We start from the raw sequence: 17,138 nt of genomic DNA, 5'->3' as shown, positions 1-17,138 counted from the left end.
AGGTAATTTGACGAGTTTAAGACAGAACACATTAAAACGCCAAATAATGGCGAATTTAAACTCGAAGAAATTCAATTTAATATTCAGAGCCGTGTTCCAATAAATCTCGAACAAAGATAGCGAGTGCTTTCGTGAGGTAAAATGGCTACTGACTGAGGTAATTATTGTGAGGTTGACTGATGTAATTATTTCAAACGCTTTGAAATTATTTCGAGTAGATCTGAGAACCTGAGCACGGTGAACGACTACCGAAGGAATGATACATTGGATAATTTTTTTTAATGTGAATGAATGAGGAATGAATTAGAGCGAATCCGTTGGACGGTTCGACGTCGCGTGATGTGAGGTGTTTTGAGGCGATGAAGGATCTGTACACTGAAGGAAATCGACATTTCGGACGGATTTTTCTGCTCGCAGAGAACGACGTCTGCAATGGCGGAAACCTCGTCCGTCCGAATTACCTGTACAGCTCCGGTCAATATCGCGATAATTAAATATTGTAAGTACCGAACATTCGTTTTGTTTTTCGAACTTCGTGTTGATGTCGTGTGATTGAACGGAGATTTATTTATTACAAGAGTGCGGGGTTTTTTTTTCCATTCCCTTTGTCTCTCAAGCGTTTGATTGTAAATATAAATGTCTGATCACCACACGATTATTATTATTATTATTATTATTATTATTATTATTATTATTATTATTGTTTTCATTATTGTTTTCAGAATTTGAATAGAAAGGTTCGATCATCTGACTTGAAATAAGACCGCCCGTCCTGAAGCTCATCTGGATCAGGAGCAACAGTCACTCAAACCCCCGGCACACCTACTCGGAACCTGATTGGTTGTTTTTTTATGCCGTAAACAAACTTTGGTACATCACGGGGGGGGGGGTCAAACTTCCCCCCCCCCTACCAAGTAGACTCCCTTAATGAGCGCACATTTTGATGCGGTCAATACATTTTGGTACACGTCGGGTGATGAAGGTTCCAGTCAAGTTTCATCAAAGTCATGTGTGTAGTTTCGAAGAAGAGATCAAATACCTATTTGGGGGGGGGGGAGTCAAACTCCCCTCCCCCCCCAGTAGACTCCCTTAATGAGCGCACATTTTGGTACATGTCGGGTGATGAAGGTTCCCGTCAAGTTTCATCAAAGTCATGTGTGTAGTTTCGAAGAAGAGATCAAATACCTATTTGGGGGGGGGGGGGTCAAACTCCCTGCCCCCCCAGTAGACTCGCTTAATGAGCGCACATTTTGATGCGGTCAATACATTTTGGTACACGTCGGGTGATGAAGGTTCCGGTCAAGTTTCATCAAAGTTGTGTTAGACTAGACGTATTTCTGAGAAATGTGTGTCCAGAAGCATTTTTTTAGTAAAAGTTGGGAACATGACTTTTTAACATAATTAAGGTATGCTGAATTCGACGAGCCCTGTTCCCAAGCTGAATTTTGAGTTTTTGACCATCTAATTAGCATAAACAAAATGGCTGCCAAATTGACAATTTTGGGCACTTTCTTGGGACAGTCACTACTATGCCATCTATCTATAATTCCAGGTGTGTGTGTGTGTGTGTGTGTGTGTGTGTGTGTGTGTGTGTGTGTGTGTGTGTGTGTGTGTGTGTGTGTGTGTGTGTGTGTGTGACCGCTGTTTCTCGACAACCATTGGTCCGATCTAATTGAAACTTGCCAGGTATATTGCTGGGGATCTAAGTATGTGCCTTTTCAAGGTTTGATTTTAATCGGACAAGTGGTTCCCAAGTTGTGGACATTTATTTACCAAACCAATGACAGGACACGTTGCTGCAAGGGCGTGGCCGATGGGGAAAGGGTGCCATTTAGTTACCAATGACAGGACACTGGTCTATTGGTCTGGTCGCTCTGATGGTTACCATACTCAAGGAGTTGCTGTAGCTGTGTCCAATAGGCTGACCCAAATGTTAATTGAGGTAACACCGGTCAACAAGCGTATTATGAGACTAAGGATTCGTCACTCCTTCGGTGTCATTTCCCTGGTCTCTGTCTATGACCCGACTGAGGCGAGTGATCTCACCGTGAAGGACACATTCGACGCCACGCTCGAGTCTGTGGTTGATCAGTGCCTCAGACGAGATACACTTCTCGTCTTGAGGGATTTCAATGCATCGAGTGGAACTGATAGGGATGGTTATGAGATGTGTGTTGGTCCCCATGGGTCAGGAACTATGAACCAGAATAGCACTAAGTTCCTTGACGTTGCAAGAAGTCATGGACTTAGGGTGGCTGATTCATGGTTTCAGCACCCACAAGTTCATCGCTGGACTTGGTATTCCAACGCTGGCGGTGTGGCAAAGGAGATTGACCATGTCCTCATTGATGGTCGCTGGAGGATGATCCAGAACTGCAGGGTCTACCGGAGTGCTCAGTTCCTCAATACTGACCACTGGCTTGTTGTAGCAACTCTAAAGCTGCACCTTAAATCCTGGAGAATGGTACCATCCCAGCCTCGGCTGGATGTTGGCAAGCTCAAGGATGAGAGGGTAGCTGAGGAGTTTGCGAACAAGCTGAGTGGACATTTGGGGTGTCTGGGTGCTTTGGGGGGTCCTGAAGAGTTCTGGAGTGCCTTCAAGACCACCGTCCTTGATGTTGCCGGTGGATATCTTGGAACTCACCGTAGGGCAAAGAAGAATTTTGTCTCTCAAGGGACACTGGATACCATTGGCCAGAGTCGCAGGGCCAGGCTGAATGGCAGAGCTGAGCTGTTCAGGGAGCTGAGGCGGCAAACTGTATGTGCACTAAGAGTGGACAAGGAGGCCTATGTGCAAGGAAACTGTGAGGGGGTAGAGCATCACGTATGGACAGGTTATTCTCATCCCGCTTACAGGGGAATTCGTGCATTGCGTTCATCCAAGCCCATTCCTCAGAGCACTGCAGTTAGAGCAGAGTGGTAGGCTCTTGACAGAGGAGTCTGAAGTGAAGGCCCGCTGGGCCGGTTACTTTGAGCGGTTGTACCAGGCTGATCCCCCAGCTGTCGAGTTGGACGTCAAGGGTGTTAGAATCCCTGTTGCTGACCCTCCAATCAACTGTGGTCCGCCTTCGCTTGTGGAAAAACGGACTGCGGTGAACCGGTTGAAACGGGATAAAGCTCCAGGCATCTGTGGCATCCATGATGAACTTCTCAAGGCTGGTGGAAATGCTCCACTCGTGTAGTTGCATGCAGTACTGTGCTCTGCCTGGAACACAGGCATCATCCCAACTGACTGGAAGAGGAGCCTTGTTATCCCTCTCTGGAAAGGGAAGGGTGATCGCCAAGACTGGAACAACTACTGAGGGGTGATGCTGCTCTCAGTGCCGGGCAAGGTCTTTGCTCAGATAATTCTTGATAGGTTTCACCACCATCTGCTTGAGCACCAGCGTCCAGAGCAGTCAGGCTTCACACCAAAGAGGTCAGTGATTGACCGTATCCTTGCTCTTCGGATCCTCACAGAACGCAGACGAGAGTTTCTGCAGGGGCTGTTTGCAGCCTATATTGTTGTTGATCTCTGTAAAGCATTCGATTCAGTGAATCAGCATGCCCTCTGGAGGATTCTTGGTCTTCATGGGGTGCCACCAAAACTGATGGATCTCCTGTCTGAACTCTACTCTGGTACTGAGAGTGCTGTGAAGTGTGGTGGTACCATCTCTGACTTATTTCCAGTTGTTACTGGAGTTTGTCAGGGGTGTGTCCCTCACACTTTTCAGCACTTGTGTGGACTGGATTTTAGGGAGGATGTCGGAGAGATCAAGCTGCGGTGCATCGTTTGGGAATGTCAAGATCTCGGGCCTTGACTTCGCAGATGATGCAGTCATCTTTGCGGAGACTTTAGATATCCTTTTGGGGGCCCTCGAGGTGCTGAATGAGGAGCCGGAGCCGCTGGGATTACGGGTTTCTTGGGTCAAAACTAAGATCCAGGCTTTCAAAGACATCTTTGATGCTGCTGTCCTGTCTGTGTCTGTTTGTGGTGAGGATGTTAAGGTCGTGGAGAGATTCACTTACCTTGGCAGTGATATTCATGTCACTGCTGGCTGTGAGTCAGAGGTCAATAGATGTTTGGGTCGGGCCTGGGGAGTCATGGATTCATTGGATCATGGGGTGTGGCGCTGCCGGTACCTTTGTGTGAGGACGAAAGTCCAAGTCTTCAGATCGTTGGTGCTTCAAGTCTTGCTCTATGGATGCGAGACTTGGACTCTGACCAAGGATCTGAGACGGAGACTTAATTCCTTTGGTACCAGGTCTCTTCAGAGAATCCTTGGCTATCACTGGTCAGATTTTGTGTCCAACGAGCGGTTGCTGAGAGAGACTCGGATGAGATTTGTTACCTGCATGGTCCGTGAGCGTCAGTTGCGGCTGTATGGACATGTGGCTCGTTTTCCTGACGCTGATCCTGCTCACCAGATTCTCTCAGCGAGGGAGTTTCGTGAGTGGAGGAGGCCAACGGGCCAACCATGTGCCTCATGGCTGATCGGCATCTTAAGGAGATGGAGATGGCCCAGGCATCTGCTTGGGGAATGGCTAGACAGAGGGCCCGAGAGTATCAGTGGAAAGTGGACGCAGTGACACGCTACTCTGGCAAATGCTTCCATACCTGACCTGACCACCCCCCCCCCCCCATAGACTCTTTAATGAATGCAGATTTTGATGTGATAGATACACTTAGTTACATCACTGTTGATGAAGGTTGTTGTCAAGTTTCATCAAAATTATGTATGTAGTTTTGGAGAAGAGACCAAATACCTATTTGGAGGGAGGGAGGGTCAACCCCCCCCCCCGTACACCCCCTTTAATGAGTGCACATTTTAATGTGTGTCTGAATGCATTTTGATACACCTTCATTTGCCATCAGATTTGAAGCTTGTGGCCAAGTTTCATCAAAATTGTATATTTGGTTCAAGCAATAATGACTCGAGTGTTTACAGACTGACTGACTGACACCTTCGGACACTGCTCGATCGCATAAGCTCACCTGACTAAAGTCCAGGTGAGCTAAAAATGAGCATTGACGTGATGTGGAGCTTGGAACATTGTATTATCGAAAAGTTTATTCAGACGTTACTTTGATTATATTATCAGACCCTAGTCTGGTTCCGCAATGTAGATGACACCTTTGTTATCTGTCCAAGCACAGCTGTTAACACAATACAGGAAGACATTAATGGAACGTTTCTTTCCATTAAGTTGACATGCATCGAGGATAGTTAGGGAGTTTTAGCAAATTGTATTGACCATCTGTGAAAAAATTGCTTACCAAAAAATTTCTTCACTAACGTATTCATCTCGGTGTCTACGAACACCTATCAATTAGTGCAAACCCAAATCCTTGTGGAAAATTCTGGGGAGCCAATCGAAGTTCAGGTGCTCAGAGGGCCTGTGCGAAAAAATCAGAAAAATTAACTTTTGACAATATTGACTTGTGGGATGTCGAACTAGGGGTTTTTTGGTGTGCTGAATTGATTCCAACCATTAGATTTGAGAAAAAATGAATCCCTGGCCGTAAAATATTGATATGATACATTTTTAGATCTCAGACTGTGTTTTGCGGTAATATAGCTCAATTGATTCAGATTGTTCAAATTGTGCTGAAACCAGCATACAACATTTTTGAAACCACTGCTATATTGTTGGTTATACTTGTGCTCATGCTCAGTATAATTCTCTGTGTTAGCTGACGTTAGCTAAGAGCTTTTAGCTATAAAATTATTGTGTTATAAATATAAATAAGCTATAAATCATCTCAGCTGCATCATTGGAATGCTCAATACCTTCGCAGCAGCGGGCCACCATCAGTACGCAAAGGGAGCAAGGCCGTATGTACAGCTGATGCATCAGCGACAGGAGAGTCCCATGTTCCAGGAAACTCTATCGAAGTTCACTTTGTACGGCAACCATGTAGTCAGGTTCTCAGACCATGAATGGTCCGGCACATGGACCGACATCACGATAGAAACCACACTCATGCGTGAGGCAAAATTCTCCAGTGGTCTAAACAGAGGCCGCTTTTGGAATGGGTCTTCTCATAAGTCTTAGGTTCAGACTCTGAACCACTTCTCGTTCATTCACCAAGAGCTAGAAAGAAGCATGGTCAAATGTGGGGTACCTGTCCACACCGACGTTAAAAGAGCCCAAATGAAGAGAGATAACGATGCTGTCAACACCATAGTTGGGTGGTTGGAGGAAGTCAACCCTTTCGATGCCACACGGGACAAGAAGACTCTGGTGTCCTTCTCAACTGGGTTCAGCAGCACTCCTGAAGACCAAGTCAACGCTGATCAAGCAGAAGAAGTTGGCAGAGCCATACAGGCTAAGATGGATGGGAAAACTGTTGTGGATGCAATGGTAACCAAACACAAGGTCAAATCACTTGCAAGCCTCAGATCTGGACCCAAAGTCAATGGCGAGAAGCTGGTCATTGACTCACTGAAGCTATTCAACCACCTCATTGTCATCAGTGAGCATGAAGTCAAGACCAAAGAAGCTCTGTGCTTTTAGTTGACGCCAAAACCGATGTCTCTGTTTGACAAAAATCAAAAGTTGCGAAAGCCAGACAAGGCTGCCCTAGCAAGGTCCCTGAAGGCATGTGTGGCACCTTTCGAACAATCCCCCTGCATAAGCCTTGTGGTTGATGGCGGGTGGCTCCTGCACAATGTCAAGTGGGAGGCTAACCTTACTTGGACGGATGTTGCCGAGAGCTACCTCCGGTTTGTGAGGTCCGTGGGGAGCCATCGCCTCCGGATATGGCAGCTCCACCAAGGACCATGACCACTTGAGACAAACAAAGAATGCATGCTGTGACATTCAGATTCATCTGGATCTCAAAATCATCATTGCAAGAGAAAAGTTCCTCGATAACAAGAACAACAAAGCCCAGCTCTTCTGCTCCTTGCTGAGACATTTAGTAGGAATGGAATCAGTGTACAGCAATGCTCCGATGATTCTGACACCTCCATCGTCTGCACAGCTCAAGATGAGGCAAGAGAGTCCCCTATCGAGGTGAGGGCTGAGGATGCAGACGTCCTGGTTATGCTGATTCATCATGTTGCAGACAATCCGATCTTCCTCACGACAGCCAAAGAAACATCTTACGATGTCGGAAAGATCCGGGAGGCCCTCCCAGAGATATACCGGAGGTATCTCATCTTCTTGCACAGCTTCTCTGGCTGCGATACAGTGTCTGCAATTTTTGGGTTTAGCAAACCAACTTTGCTAAAGGCCCTGTCACACCTTGACGATTTAGCCAGCGTATGCCGACGTATGAAAAATTTGTCGAATACATTAAGAGCACGCTGGCATACGTTGTAGTACGCCGAACTGTTAGACAAATTTTCCATGCTTGAAATTTTTCGACGTATGCCAGCGTATGACTCACACGTTCCACATAACGCTGGCCATAAGTTGTAGGCACGTTACGCGGTTGTTGACACACGTCGACACACGTTACTTGCAAGTTACTCATAAGTGGAAACACGTCGAGGTAATGTTTAGCAGACCGAAACTTATTTCTAACCTATGAGTAACATGTTATAGGCACGTTATGCGATCGTTGACACACGTCGACACACGTTACTTGTAAGTTACTCATAAGTCGAAACGTCGAGGTAATGGTTAGCGTCAGTGTTCCAGACTCCCTGGTTTATTTTTTTTTTTCTTCAGTATGACGGTGATGTTGACACTTCGATTTCTAGTGTGGTTATAATATAATATAACTAATAGGCTGCCGCTCAACGATTTAAATCATAACCGCACTGGAAATCGAAGTGTCAACATCACCGTCATACCAAAGAAACCCCCCCCCCCCCAAAAAAAAATCAGGGAGTCTGGAACACTGACGCGAACCATTACCTCGATGTGTTTCGACTTATGAGTAACTTACAAGTAACATGTGTCAACGATCGCGTAACGTGCCTACAACTTATGGCCAGCTTATGCGGAACGTGCGTCGTACGTCGAAAAATTTTCCACATGCTGAAAATTTGTCGACGTACTCGGCGTATGACGACGTATGCCAACGTGCTTCAGCGTGCTATTAACGTATACAAAACTTACCCATAACGTATTCGACGTGTGCCATCGTATTCGGCAAATTTTTCATACGTCGGCATACACTGGCTAAAACGTCAAGCTGTGACACTTCGATGTCCAGTGCAGTTATGATTTTAATCGTCGAGCCGCAGCCTATTAATAGGCTACGCCACGTGATCGTCGGCGATACGCTGCCGAGCGCTATGCATAAGTTAGACTATCGTTGAGCATCGGTTGTGAACGCCGACAACACGCTCAGCATTCGTTGATATAAGTTATCTATATGTTATCGAAACGTTCTGTGTACGTTACTAATACGTTATGCATACATCCAACTCGTTATGAATATGCCCAAAACTGAAAAAAAACTTCAATAGTTCAGCGTACGCCAGCGTTTTACATACATTTTGTTACCTTGCCATACGCTGGCTAAAATGTCAAGGTGTGACAGGGCCCTAAGCAAGCTCTGCAAGACTGATGAAGCAGAGAGGGCAATGGACATGTTTATGGACATCCTAGCTGAGAAACGTGATATCATTGAAGCAGGCTGTGATCTTTTCAAGCTCATGTTCCATGGGAAATCCTCCAAAGACTTGGAAGACTTGAGATTCAACATCTTCAGCAAGCGAGCTGCTACTGGGAGCATAAAACCTGAGAAACTCCCCTGACAACAGGAGCTGCAGCACAGCACTCTCTCCGAGCTTACCTCCAGACTAGAGACTGGCTGATGTGCCCTCATGGGACAAGGTGAACGCACTGGTAGCATCCCCGAATCGTGCTAGGAGGCAAATATCAGAAGCATGACACATTGGGCAAACGAGGTCACTGTTGACAGAGGAGACTGTGGCGCTATCACAGGCATACAGACCCCTCGTATACAAATACACAAGAGAGGCACCGATTGTGGGAGGAGGACAGAGGTAAAGTTGGTCATAACCAACGAGGATAACAGAGGCAACATATGGCTTGGAGAGACACAACCCAAGCTTATCACGGGTCGAAGGTCACGAGGTCCTGCAATGCAGCTTGGTGATTGGGCGATAGAACAGGCCCACCCCTCCCCCAGGTATATATGGGAGGAGGTAAACAAGAAAATTGCTCTTCATAAAGGTTCGTGGAGGTCATGTGCATGTCGGGTTTCTGGCTGAAACGTCGAGTCATTCAGACAAAACTATAGGTTGGAGAACTGAGTAATGGGTTTATTGGATGTACTGTACATCTATATTTTAGGTTACAATTGTGGGTGGTGTCAGGTCAGCTATCCAACCATTGGGTATATAGTGATTTCAGAATCCATCATGCAGTACTTGGGCGCCATATTGGTAGGCAAGCTAAACAATCGAGAAAAGGTAAACAAGACCAAATAACTAGCATAACCTTCCATTGCAGTGTCAGAATAACGAGATAAATGTGATATATTGTCAACCTACTAATGTTATCATTGCTTGGGAAGTGAATACAAAGAATGTCATTGGCAAATAGGGGACATTATTATCAGTTTAAATCGTTGACAAATAATATATTGTGAGATGAGAAGGGCACTCTGTAGAGCGCATACCTCCACCACGTAATGTCTGATCCAGGAGAACATATCGAGCCCAATACATTTTTGAAATATCATGCTATACAGTACAATATCGTTTTTGGCCCTATCTCTCAATGATGAAGAATCACTTTAAAAAAATTAAATAATTCTAGTAGTCGGATCCAGATTCGCATCTTCACCAAAATTGAATCAATTCTTCCCTATCACACACCCAACGTGTCCACCAAGTTTCATCCGAATCCGTCTACAACTTTTTGAGATATTATGCTATATATGGGCTGTTTCACAGTCATGGTCATTTCTGGTATTTTGTACCCTTGCATGCTATATAGCTAAATGAGAGGCTGTAGTATCTCTGTCATTAGGGCCAGTAGTTGGTACTAGTGATGGCACAACTTGGACCACTTTTTATTTGACAAAAAAAATGTCAATTTTTGGCAGAATGGCATAAAAATTGCCATTTTTTTTTTTTGACAAATAGCCATCTCATTTTCTCCAGGTACACTGCATTCGCAGTGTATAAACAAATACAAGCAGAAATTGGGACTTTTATTTGTTGTTACATCAATTTAATACCTCTTCTTTACTTTGTTCACAACATATGATTCATTTCAGACTATGAATATTTATTTCACCCTCAATAAATATGTCCCATCGTTCGTCCGTCAAAAAATGTCCTCTCCTGAAATGCATATTGTAGAAGAATTTTTTTTTTTATATAGATAAAGGGTCTTTTTTAAAGTTTATTGTGCATTTTACCAAGTGTGTATATACCTGCACTGATATTATTCTACAAAGTTTGAGTGTAACCAATAACCTTCTATTTGCATGGCCTGCACTGATTGCCTTACATGTGTCCGTAAAAAATGTGTCCTCTCCGGAAACACCTAAACTGCCACGAGTTATCAGGAAACTACTTGCTGGCTATAAATTTTGATGTTTTGTAAGGTTGACATGGTCATGAATATCCATTATCAGTAAAAGGTATTTACATTGATGTAATTTATCTTGTTACAACACTGATTGAATGTCCATGTCAAAAATGTCCTCTCCGGAAAGTTATTCAAAGTTTAAAAAATACTCTCCTAACATCCTTGGGGTATTAGTTTTAATAAGAAATATTCATTCAGATGCTCCAAAAATTTGGATTCAAGTATTGTAATTAACAATGTTGGATTTGGAGAAATAAAAATATAAAAATATTGAGTTTGAATTTTTAGTGGTTGTGAGACAAACTTGGTACCCTCATTGTGAAACAGCCCATATCGTTTTTGGCCCGATCTCTCAATGGTAGAGAATCGCTTAAAAATTCTAGTAGTTGGATCCAGATCTGGATCTTCACCAAAATCTAATCAATTTGTCCTTGCCACACACGTTTCCACCAAGTTTCATCCGAATCTGTCCACAACTTTTTGAGATATCCTGTACACAAACAGACAGACAGAAAGGGGTGAAAACATAACCTCCTTCACCTTCGGTGGCGGAGGTATATATGGAGAAAAGCCTTTATCAGCCCCGCCGAAGCATGCAAAGTACGAGCTGAATGTATTTTTTATTTTTTTTTGAAATAGCTTCCCTGTTTCTTTATTAGTCCCCTCCCGGTTTTACCGGAGAGAACTGTAGGTTTGCTCTGTCTTTTCTTCCGTCACACCTGTGGTTTTTCACACTTTTTGTCCCATACCCTTTAACATATTCAACTGAAACTTGGTACATGGCTTTCTTATGATAAGTTACAGAAAAAGTTTGAGTTTCAATGCATTTCGTCAATTTTTCACAGTTTGCCCTTTTTTTCAACTTATAAGATATCACATATTATACATGGGTCAGTGTTCAGCTGCCTTGACTCCACCATACTGCTTTACACCGATTGGCTGGACAGCTGGACTGACTCCACCCAAATATAATCATGCGCTGCCATTGCATGAAGTTGCACAGATCGGCAGGCCTGAGCCCTTAAGCCTGGATGTTAGTCCATGGCCCAGTGAAATTGGAATGATCCCAGGTATATAACCACAGTGTATTATACATGTACATAAGCCGTACACATGTTTTTGCTTCATGTATGTACATCGGGTTTTTTTAATATGAAATAGGCAAAGCCTAGAAACAAAAGAGTTATAGAGTTTCTTCTTCTTCTTCATTTTGTTTCTGGTATCAGCTCGAGCGTGTGTTAAACGCAAACAAATTTTTATCCCCTGAACATTCTTGCTCTTATTTATTTATCAGTGAGCTTCAGTGTGTCTGTCCAAGCCATATAACCTTTTTACCATTTGAGCTTTTGCAATCAAATCTTCAACAAACCTTTATTATGAGAATATGGAAGACACTAATTAATAAAATGTACAATTTGTTTTAACTCGCATTTTCGCCAAGTTTATTCCGGGGGTTTGTGAGGCCTAAGAGCCGTGCACAGAGTAAGAAATGGAGTTCTTGATGCACAGTGCGACTGCTGCGAGGACAGGGTTCAGGTCGATCAAACCGGAGGAGACACGAAGGAGTCGGGGACGTTCTGTGTGAGGGAAGATTCTTTTAAACAGATAATGTCTGATTTATCGGCAGTGGTCTGGATCAAGATATCTGTCAGCCTGTAGCAGAGACCTCGGATGTTTGAGATCCACACATTTTGGGACAGCAGGGGAGCAAATTTTATAATGTGCGTAAATACATCTTGTACTTGCTTTCCTCTATTATTTACTTTTATTCTTCCTCCTGTCCATCCGTCCGTTGATTGTTCGTTTATGATCGAGGAACAGCCTACTTATATCTAATGTTATATTTTGAACATGAATCTGAATCGGAATTCCTCCCAACTGCACGTGTGCAGAAAAAGGAGTGCGATAATATTTTTACTCTGTCCGCCTACCTGGTAGTCAAACAAAACTGCAAATCATTCCGAACAGAAAACTTACTGTTTTAAGGATGTTATAAAGGCACGAATAACTAATGTAACATGTTAGACAGGGTGATGTAATAGCTGCTGGAGAAAACGGGGGTAAAACCCAGAATTGTTTTTTATATACCGGTAAGTCTTTAAACCTCTCGGTCATTATTTAAAGATCTAATTATACACTTGAAGACTAAAGGCCCTGTCACACCTTGACGTTTTAGCCAGCGTATGGCAAGGTATCAAAATGTATGCAAAACGCTGGTGTACGCTGAACTATTGATGTTTTTTCCCAGTTTTGGACGTATTCATAACGAGTTTGACGGATGCATAACGTATTAGTAATGTACACAGAACGTTTCAATCACATATAGATAACTTGTACCAACTAATGCTGAGCGTGTTGTCGGCGTTCACAACCTATGCCCAACGATAGTGTAACTTATGCATAGCGCGGCAGCGTATCGCCGACTATCACGTGGCGTAGGCTATTCATAGGCTTTGCCTAAAAATTTGCCAAACCAAGCTGGCACACGTCGAATACGTTATGGTTAGTTTTGTATACGTTAAGAGCACGCTGGCATACGTCGTAGTACGTTGGCATAGGTCGTCATACGCCGAGTACGTCAAGAAATTTTCAGCATGTTGAAAATTTCTCGACTTACTCGGCGTATGACACACGTTCCGCATACGTTGGCCATGAGTTGTAGGCACGTTACGCGATCGTTGACACACGTTGACACACGTTACTTGTAAGTTACTCATTAGTCGAAACACATCGAGGTAATGGTTAGCGTCAGTGTTCCAGACTCCCTGTTTTTTGTTTTTGTTTTTTTTTTTCTTCGGTATGACGGTGATGTTGACACTTCGATTTCTAGTGCGGTTATGATTTAAATCGTTGAGCGGCAGCCTATTAATTATATTATATTATAACCGCAGTAGAAATCGAAGTGTCAACATCACAGTCATACCGAAGAAAATAATAAAAAAACAGGGAGTCTGGAACACTGACGCTAACCATTACCTCGACGTGTTTCGACTTATGAGTAACTTACAAATAACGTGTGCCGACGTGTGTCAACGATCGCATAACGTGCCTACAACTTATGGCCAGCGTTATGCAGAACGTGTGAGTCATACGCTGGCATACGTCGAAAAATTTCAAGCATGGAAAATTTGTCTAACAGCTCGGCGTACTACGACGTATGCCAGCGTAGTACGACGTATGCCAGCGTACTACAACGTATGCCAGCGTCATACGACGTATGCCAGCGTACTACTACATATGCCAGCGTGCTCTTAACATATACAAACTTACCCATAACGTATTCGACGTGTGCCGGCGTTTTAGCCAAATTTTTCATACGTCGGGCATACGCTGGCTAAATCGTCAAGGTGTGACAGGGCCTTTACACAAATCGCCTTCATCATACTTCCAAAAACCCATACAATATATTGATATAGTGTGTGTGTGTGTGTGTGTGTGTGTGTGTGTGTGTGTGTGTGTGTGTGTGTGTGTGTGTGTGTGTGTGTGTGTGTGTGTGTGTGTGTGTGTGTGTGTGTGTGTGTGTGTGTGTGTGTGTGTGTGTGTGTGTGTGTGCATATTGAGTGAAGAAGAGCCCACCAATGTGGCTATGTACGATGTCGATGGGGATTTATTCATTAATGTGGGCTGTTAACACAATGACCCCCTCAAATCCATCAACTCATCTTTATCGTCACCATCATCAACATCACCATTGCATTATTGGATCAAGTTTATTACAATTATTATGAAAGGTAAGTTTCATGAGCTAAATAACTCAAGAAAGTAAACTTTATTTAATGTTCTTAATGCAGGAAAATTATCCTGGTGTTGGCTTAACAATTCAGATGGCTGCCTTATGATGTTAGGGTCTTTAGTTTGAGCCCGTCATTCCTGTTAAACAACACCAGGTGTGTTGACTCGGCCTCTCATCCTTCTGAGGTGGGAAAAATGAGTACCAGCTTACTGGAAATGGGACACTGCTGGTTGCATCAATACTGAGAGCACAACTGTGCCACTGATGCAGTCACAGGCTGCATATGAAATAATAATAATAATAATAATAATAATAATAATAATAATACTTTATGTTCTTCATAACTCTTATTCATGAAAATAAACAGCAGAAAAACAATTCACAAACATGTTAATTAAGGGGACCCATACAGTTTCGACAAATTTTACAGCTGAAGTCCCAAACCCTATTTTCCCCATTCCTCCTTTAAGTTTGCGGATTTGCAGTTCATAGGCATTTTCAAGAATGTAACCCCCGCGAACGCCAAGACCCTCCTGTATACACTTGAACACTGCATGGGGTATCGTGTTCCATGCACTCTAGTTACCTCCACCACCAAAGGTGAAAGAGGTTATGTTTTCACCCCTTTCTGTCTGTTTGTTTGTTTCTGTGCAGGATATCTCAAAAAGTTGTGGACTGATTTGGATGAAACTTAGTGGATATGTTGGGTGTGTGACAAGGAAGAATTGATTCGATTTTGGTGAAGATTGGAATCTGGATCTGGATACGAGAGTTATTTAATTCTTAAAGTGATTCTTCACCATTGAGAGATGGGGCCAAAAACGATATACATGTAGTAGTTTCGCATTATATTTCAAAAATGTATTGATTGGGCTTGATATGTTCTCGTGGATCAGGCATTACGTGGCGGAGTTATGCGCTCTACCGAGTGCCCTTCTAGTTATTGTAGTTTTTGATACTTTTCTAGGTCATATACTTCTTCTTCTTCTTCTTCTTCTTCATCGTCAACAGCCACAATTATTCCCACATTCTTGTGGGGTTGGCCAGGGGAAGCTTGGCTCAAGTTTTTCACAAACCGGTGGCCAGGCATAAAATTTGACTAATGTTAGGGTAGGAATTTAGACTTTGGTTATGGTGCTGGTGATGGCTCGCCTCCTCTTTGTGAAGGACACCGTGGGACACTTAACATCCACCAACTACTGCCGGCAGATAGGATCCCGGTAGCGTCCGTCCGAGAGTTGAGGGATGGCACACACATTGATTAATCACCCTGTCTGTGAAACACCAGGATGACGGTTTAGAGCTAGGTCGAAATGTGAACCCAAGCTAGACAGCTTCGAGGTGAGTGTGCATACCCCTCGGCCATCCTGCCAACCCTGCTCTGTCATGATACACAGGTACAAAATGCAGCTGATATTAAACACAAACTGGTTTGCAAGTCCTTTAACTCGAGCGACATCTCTCAATCTTTAAAAGATCTATCATTTCTGCCGAATTTTTATTAACCCGTCTCATTTTGTCCTTTTCAATTATCCTTCTTTCTTTCTTTATTTTTAAATGTCATCATGCCATTCTTTCTTGCAGGGGGGAAGCGAGACGAAGAACTTATTCTTCCTTTAAACTCTTCACTGAGCATCTCCCTTCATCAGGATCAGGTGAGACTTTGTCAGGTTTTCAGCCCAGTGTTTCTCATTTTTGCAGTGTCACTGCTTGGTGATGCTTCTCAATGTGGAAGAGTATTTTCTATGCACTGATTGAGGTGAATTCACATTGTTCTCAAATTGGAATGTAAAAGAGTAAGTGTTTGCTCTCAGATCATATTTGGAGGGTGCTGCTTCAATTGATTACCTTCAAAGAGTAAATGTGATGGTGTGATTCCTCACAGCTGAAATCTACCACCACCGCGGTGGCAAGCCCTGCTTTCAGTGAAGATAAATTATGGCTCAATGGTCAGGAGAAGAGTGTGCAGGAGTCACGGCTGCAAGCTTTACTACACGAAGGTGAGCGGGTGGGAGGATAGGTTTGACGTGAGTTGGCAAGACAGACTCATCTGAAATACAAGAGCAAAAGTTTTTTTTAATGCTAAAGTATACAAAACCATGTGAAGAGTGGATAACAACACCCCAACAGAGATACAGAACAAGAGTTTTATCACATGACTTGACCTTCGTCCTGCTCTAATGTTTAGACATCAACCCAAACCCCCCATGCTACTTCTTGCCTGTGCTCCCACAGTGCGACGGAGGGCTGCCAAACGGCCATTGGAAGATGTTCAGAGAGAGGAGGAGGTGGTGGAGAGCGTGAATTCTGAACATCGGCTTGCTCCGCCATCCTGGCATGTCCATATCTCATCGAAGAATAACTTTCCTACTGGAGCTGGCTTAGCTTCATCTGCCTCTGGCTATGCTTGCCTCGGTACTTGTTTTCATTTTAGCTTGGCCTGCAGATTTGCATTCGACTCTGCAGAAAGTCTGCAGAAAGCCAGAGCTTTCTGGCTCTCAGACTTTGATTCATGTTCTGCTTGGTTAACGTGCGCCTATCTTTCATGTAATATTGAATTGCTGTTTTCTATGCTCCTCATTCCTTGCTTGCTCATCTTGTGAAAATCTCCATGCGGCTTATCTCCGAGCAAGCATTTACACTGGCCCAGCTATTCGGCGTGCGTGGGGAGCTGTCCGGTATTGCAAGACGTGGCTCCGGGAGCGCATGTCGCAGCATGTATGGTGGTGTCGTGCGCTGGACGCATGGAGAGCAGGCTGATGGAGCAGACAGTATTGCAGTCCAAGTCATACCTGAGAGCTACTGGCCAGAATTGCGGGTTTTTATACTGGTGGTGAGTCCTTATGTTTGTTCATTTGATTTTCAGCACTATGATTGCATCTCAGAGCCAGTATGCCAT

The 17,138-nt window shown here is 43.8% G+C and overlaps 1 protein-coding gene across 2 annotated transcripts in view; it reads left to right on the top strand.

Annotated features, from left to right (window-relative positions):
* The first annotated feature begins 260 nt into the window (after positions 1 to 260).
* Positions 261 to 17,138, top strand: part of MVD (mevalonate diphosphate decarboxylase) — a 47,997-nt gene continuing 31,119 nt past the window's right edge. For both annotated transcript variants that reach the window (XM_085888342.1, XM_085888343.1), the window contains exons 1-5: positions 261 to 499; positions 15,824 to 15,894; positions 16,125 to 16,239; positions 16,475 to 16,654; positions 16,873 to 17,072. In XM_085888342.1, the coding sequence (XP_085744468.1) occupies positions 433 to 499; positions 15,824 to 15,894; positions 16,125 to 16,239; positions 16,475 to 16,654; positions 16,873 to 17,072 (633 nt within the window). In that variant the 5' untranslated portion in view covers positions 261 to 432. The remainder of the gene's footprint in view (positions 500 to 15,823; positions 15,895 to 16,124; positions 16,240 to 16,474; positions 16,655 to 16,872; positions 17,073 to 17,138) is intronic.

Source organism: Eptatretus burgeri, chromosome 7, assembly GCF_056783735.1.
Source record: "Eptatretus burgeri isolate ZD-2024b chromosome 7, Ebu_testis_v1, whole genome shotgun sequence".
Classification (NCBI taxonomy): domain Eukaryota; kingdom Metazoa; phylum Chordata; class Myxini; order Myxiniformes; family Myxinidae; genus Eptatretus; species Eptatretus burgeri.
Note: the sequence above shows the minus strand (reverse complement) of the source record. Positions and strands in the feature narration are given on the sequence as shown.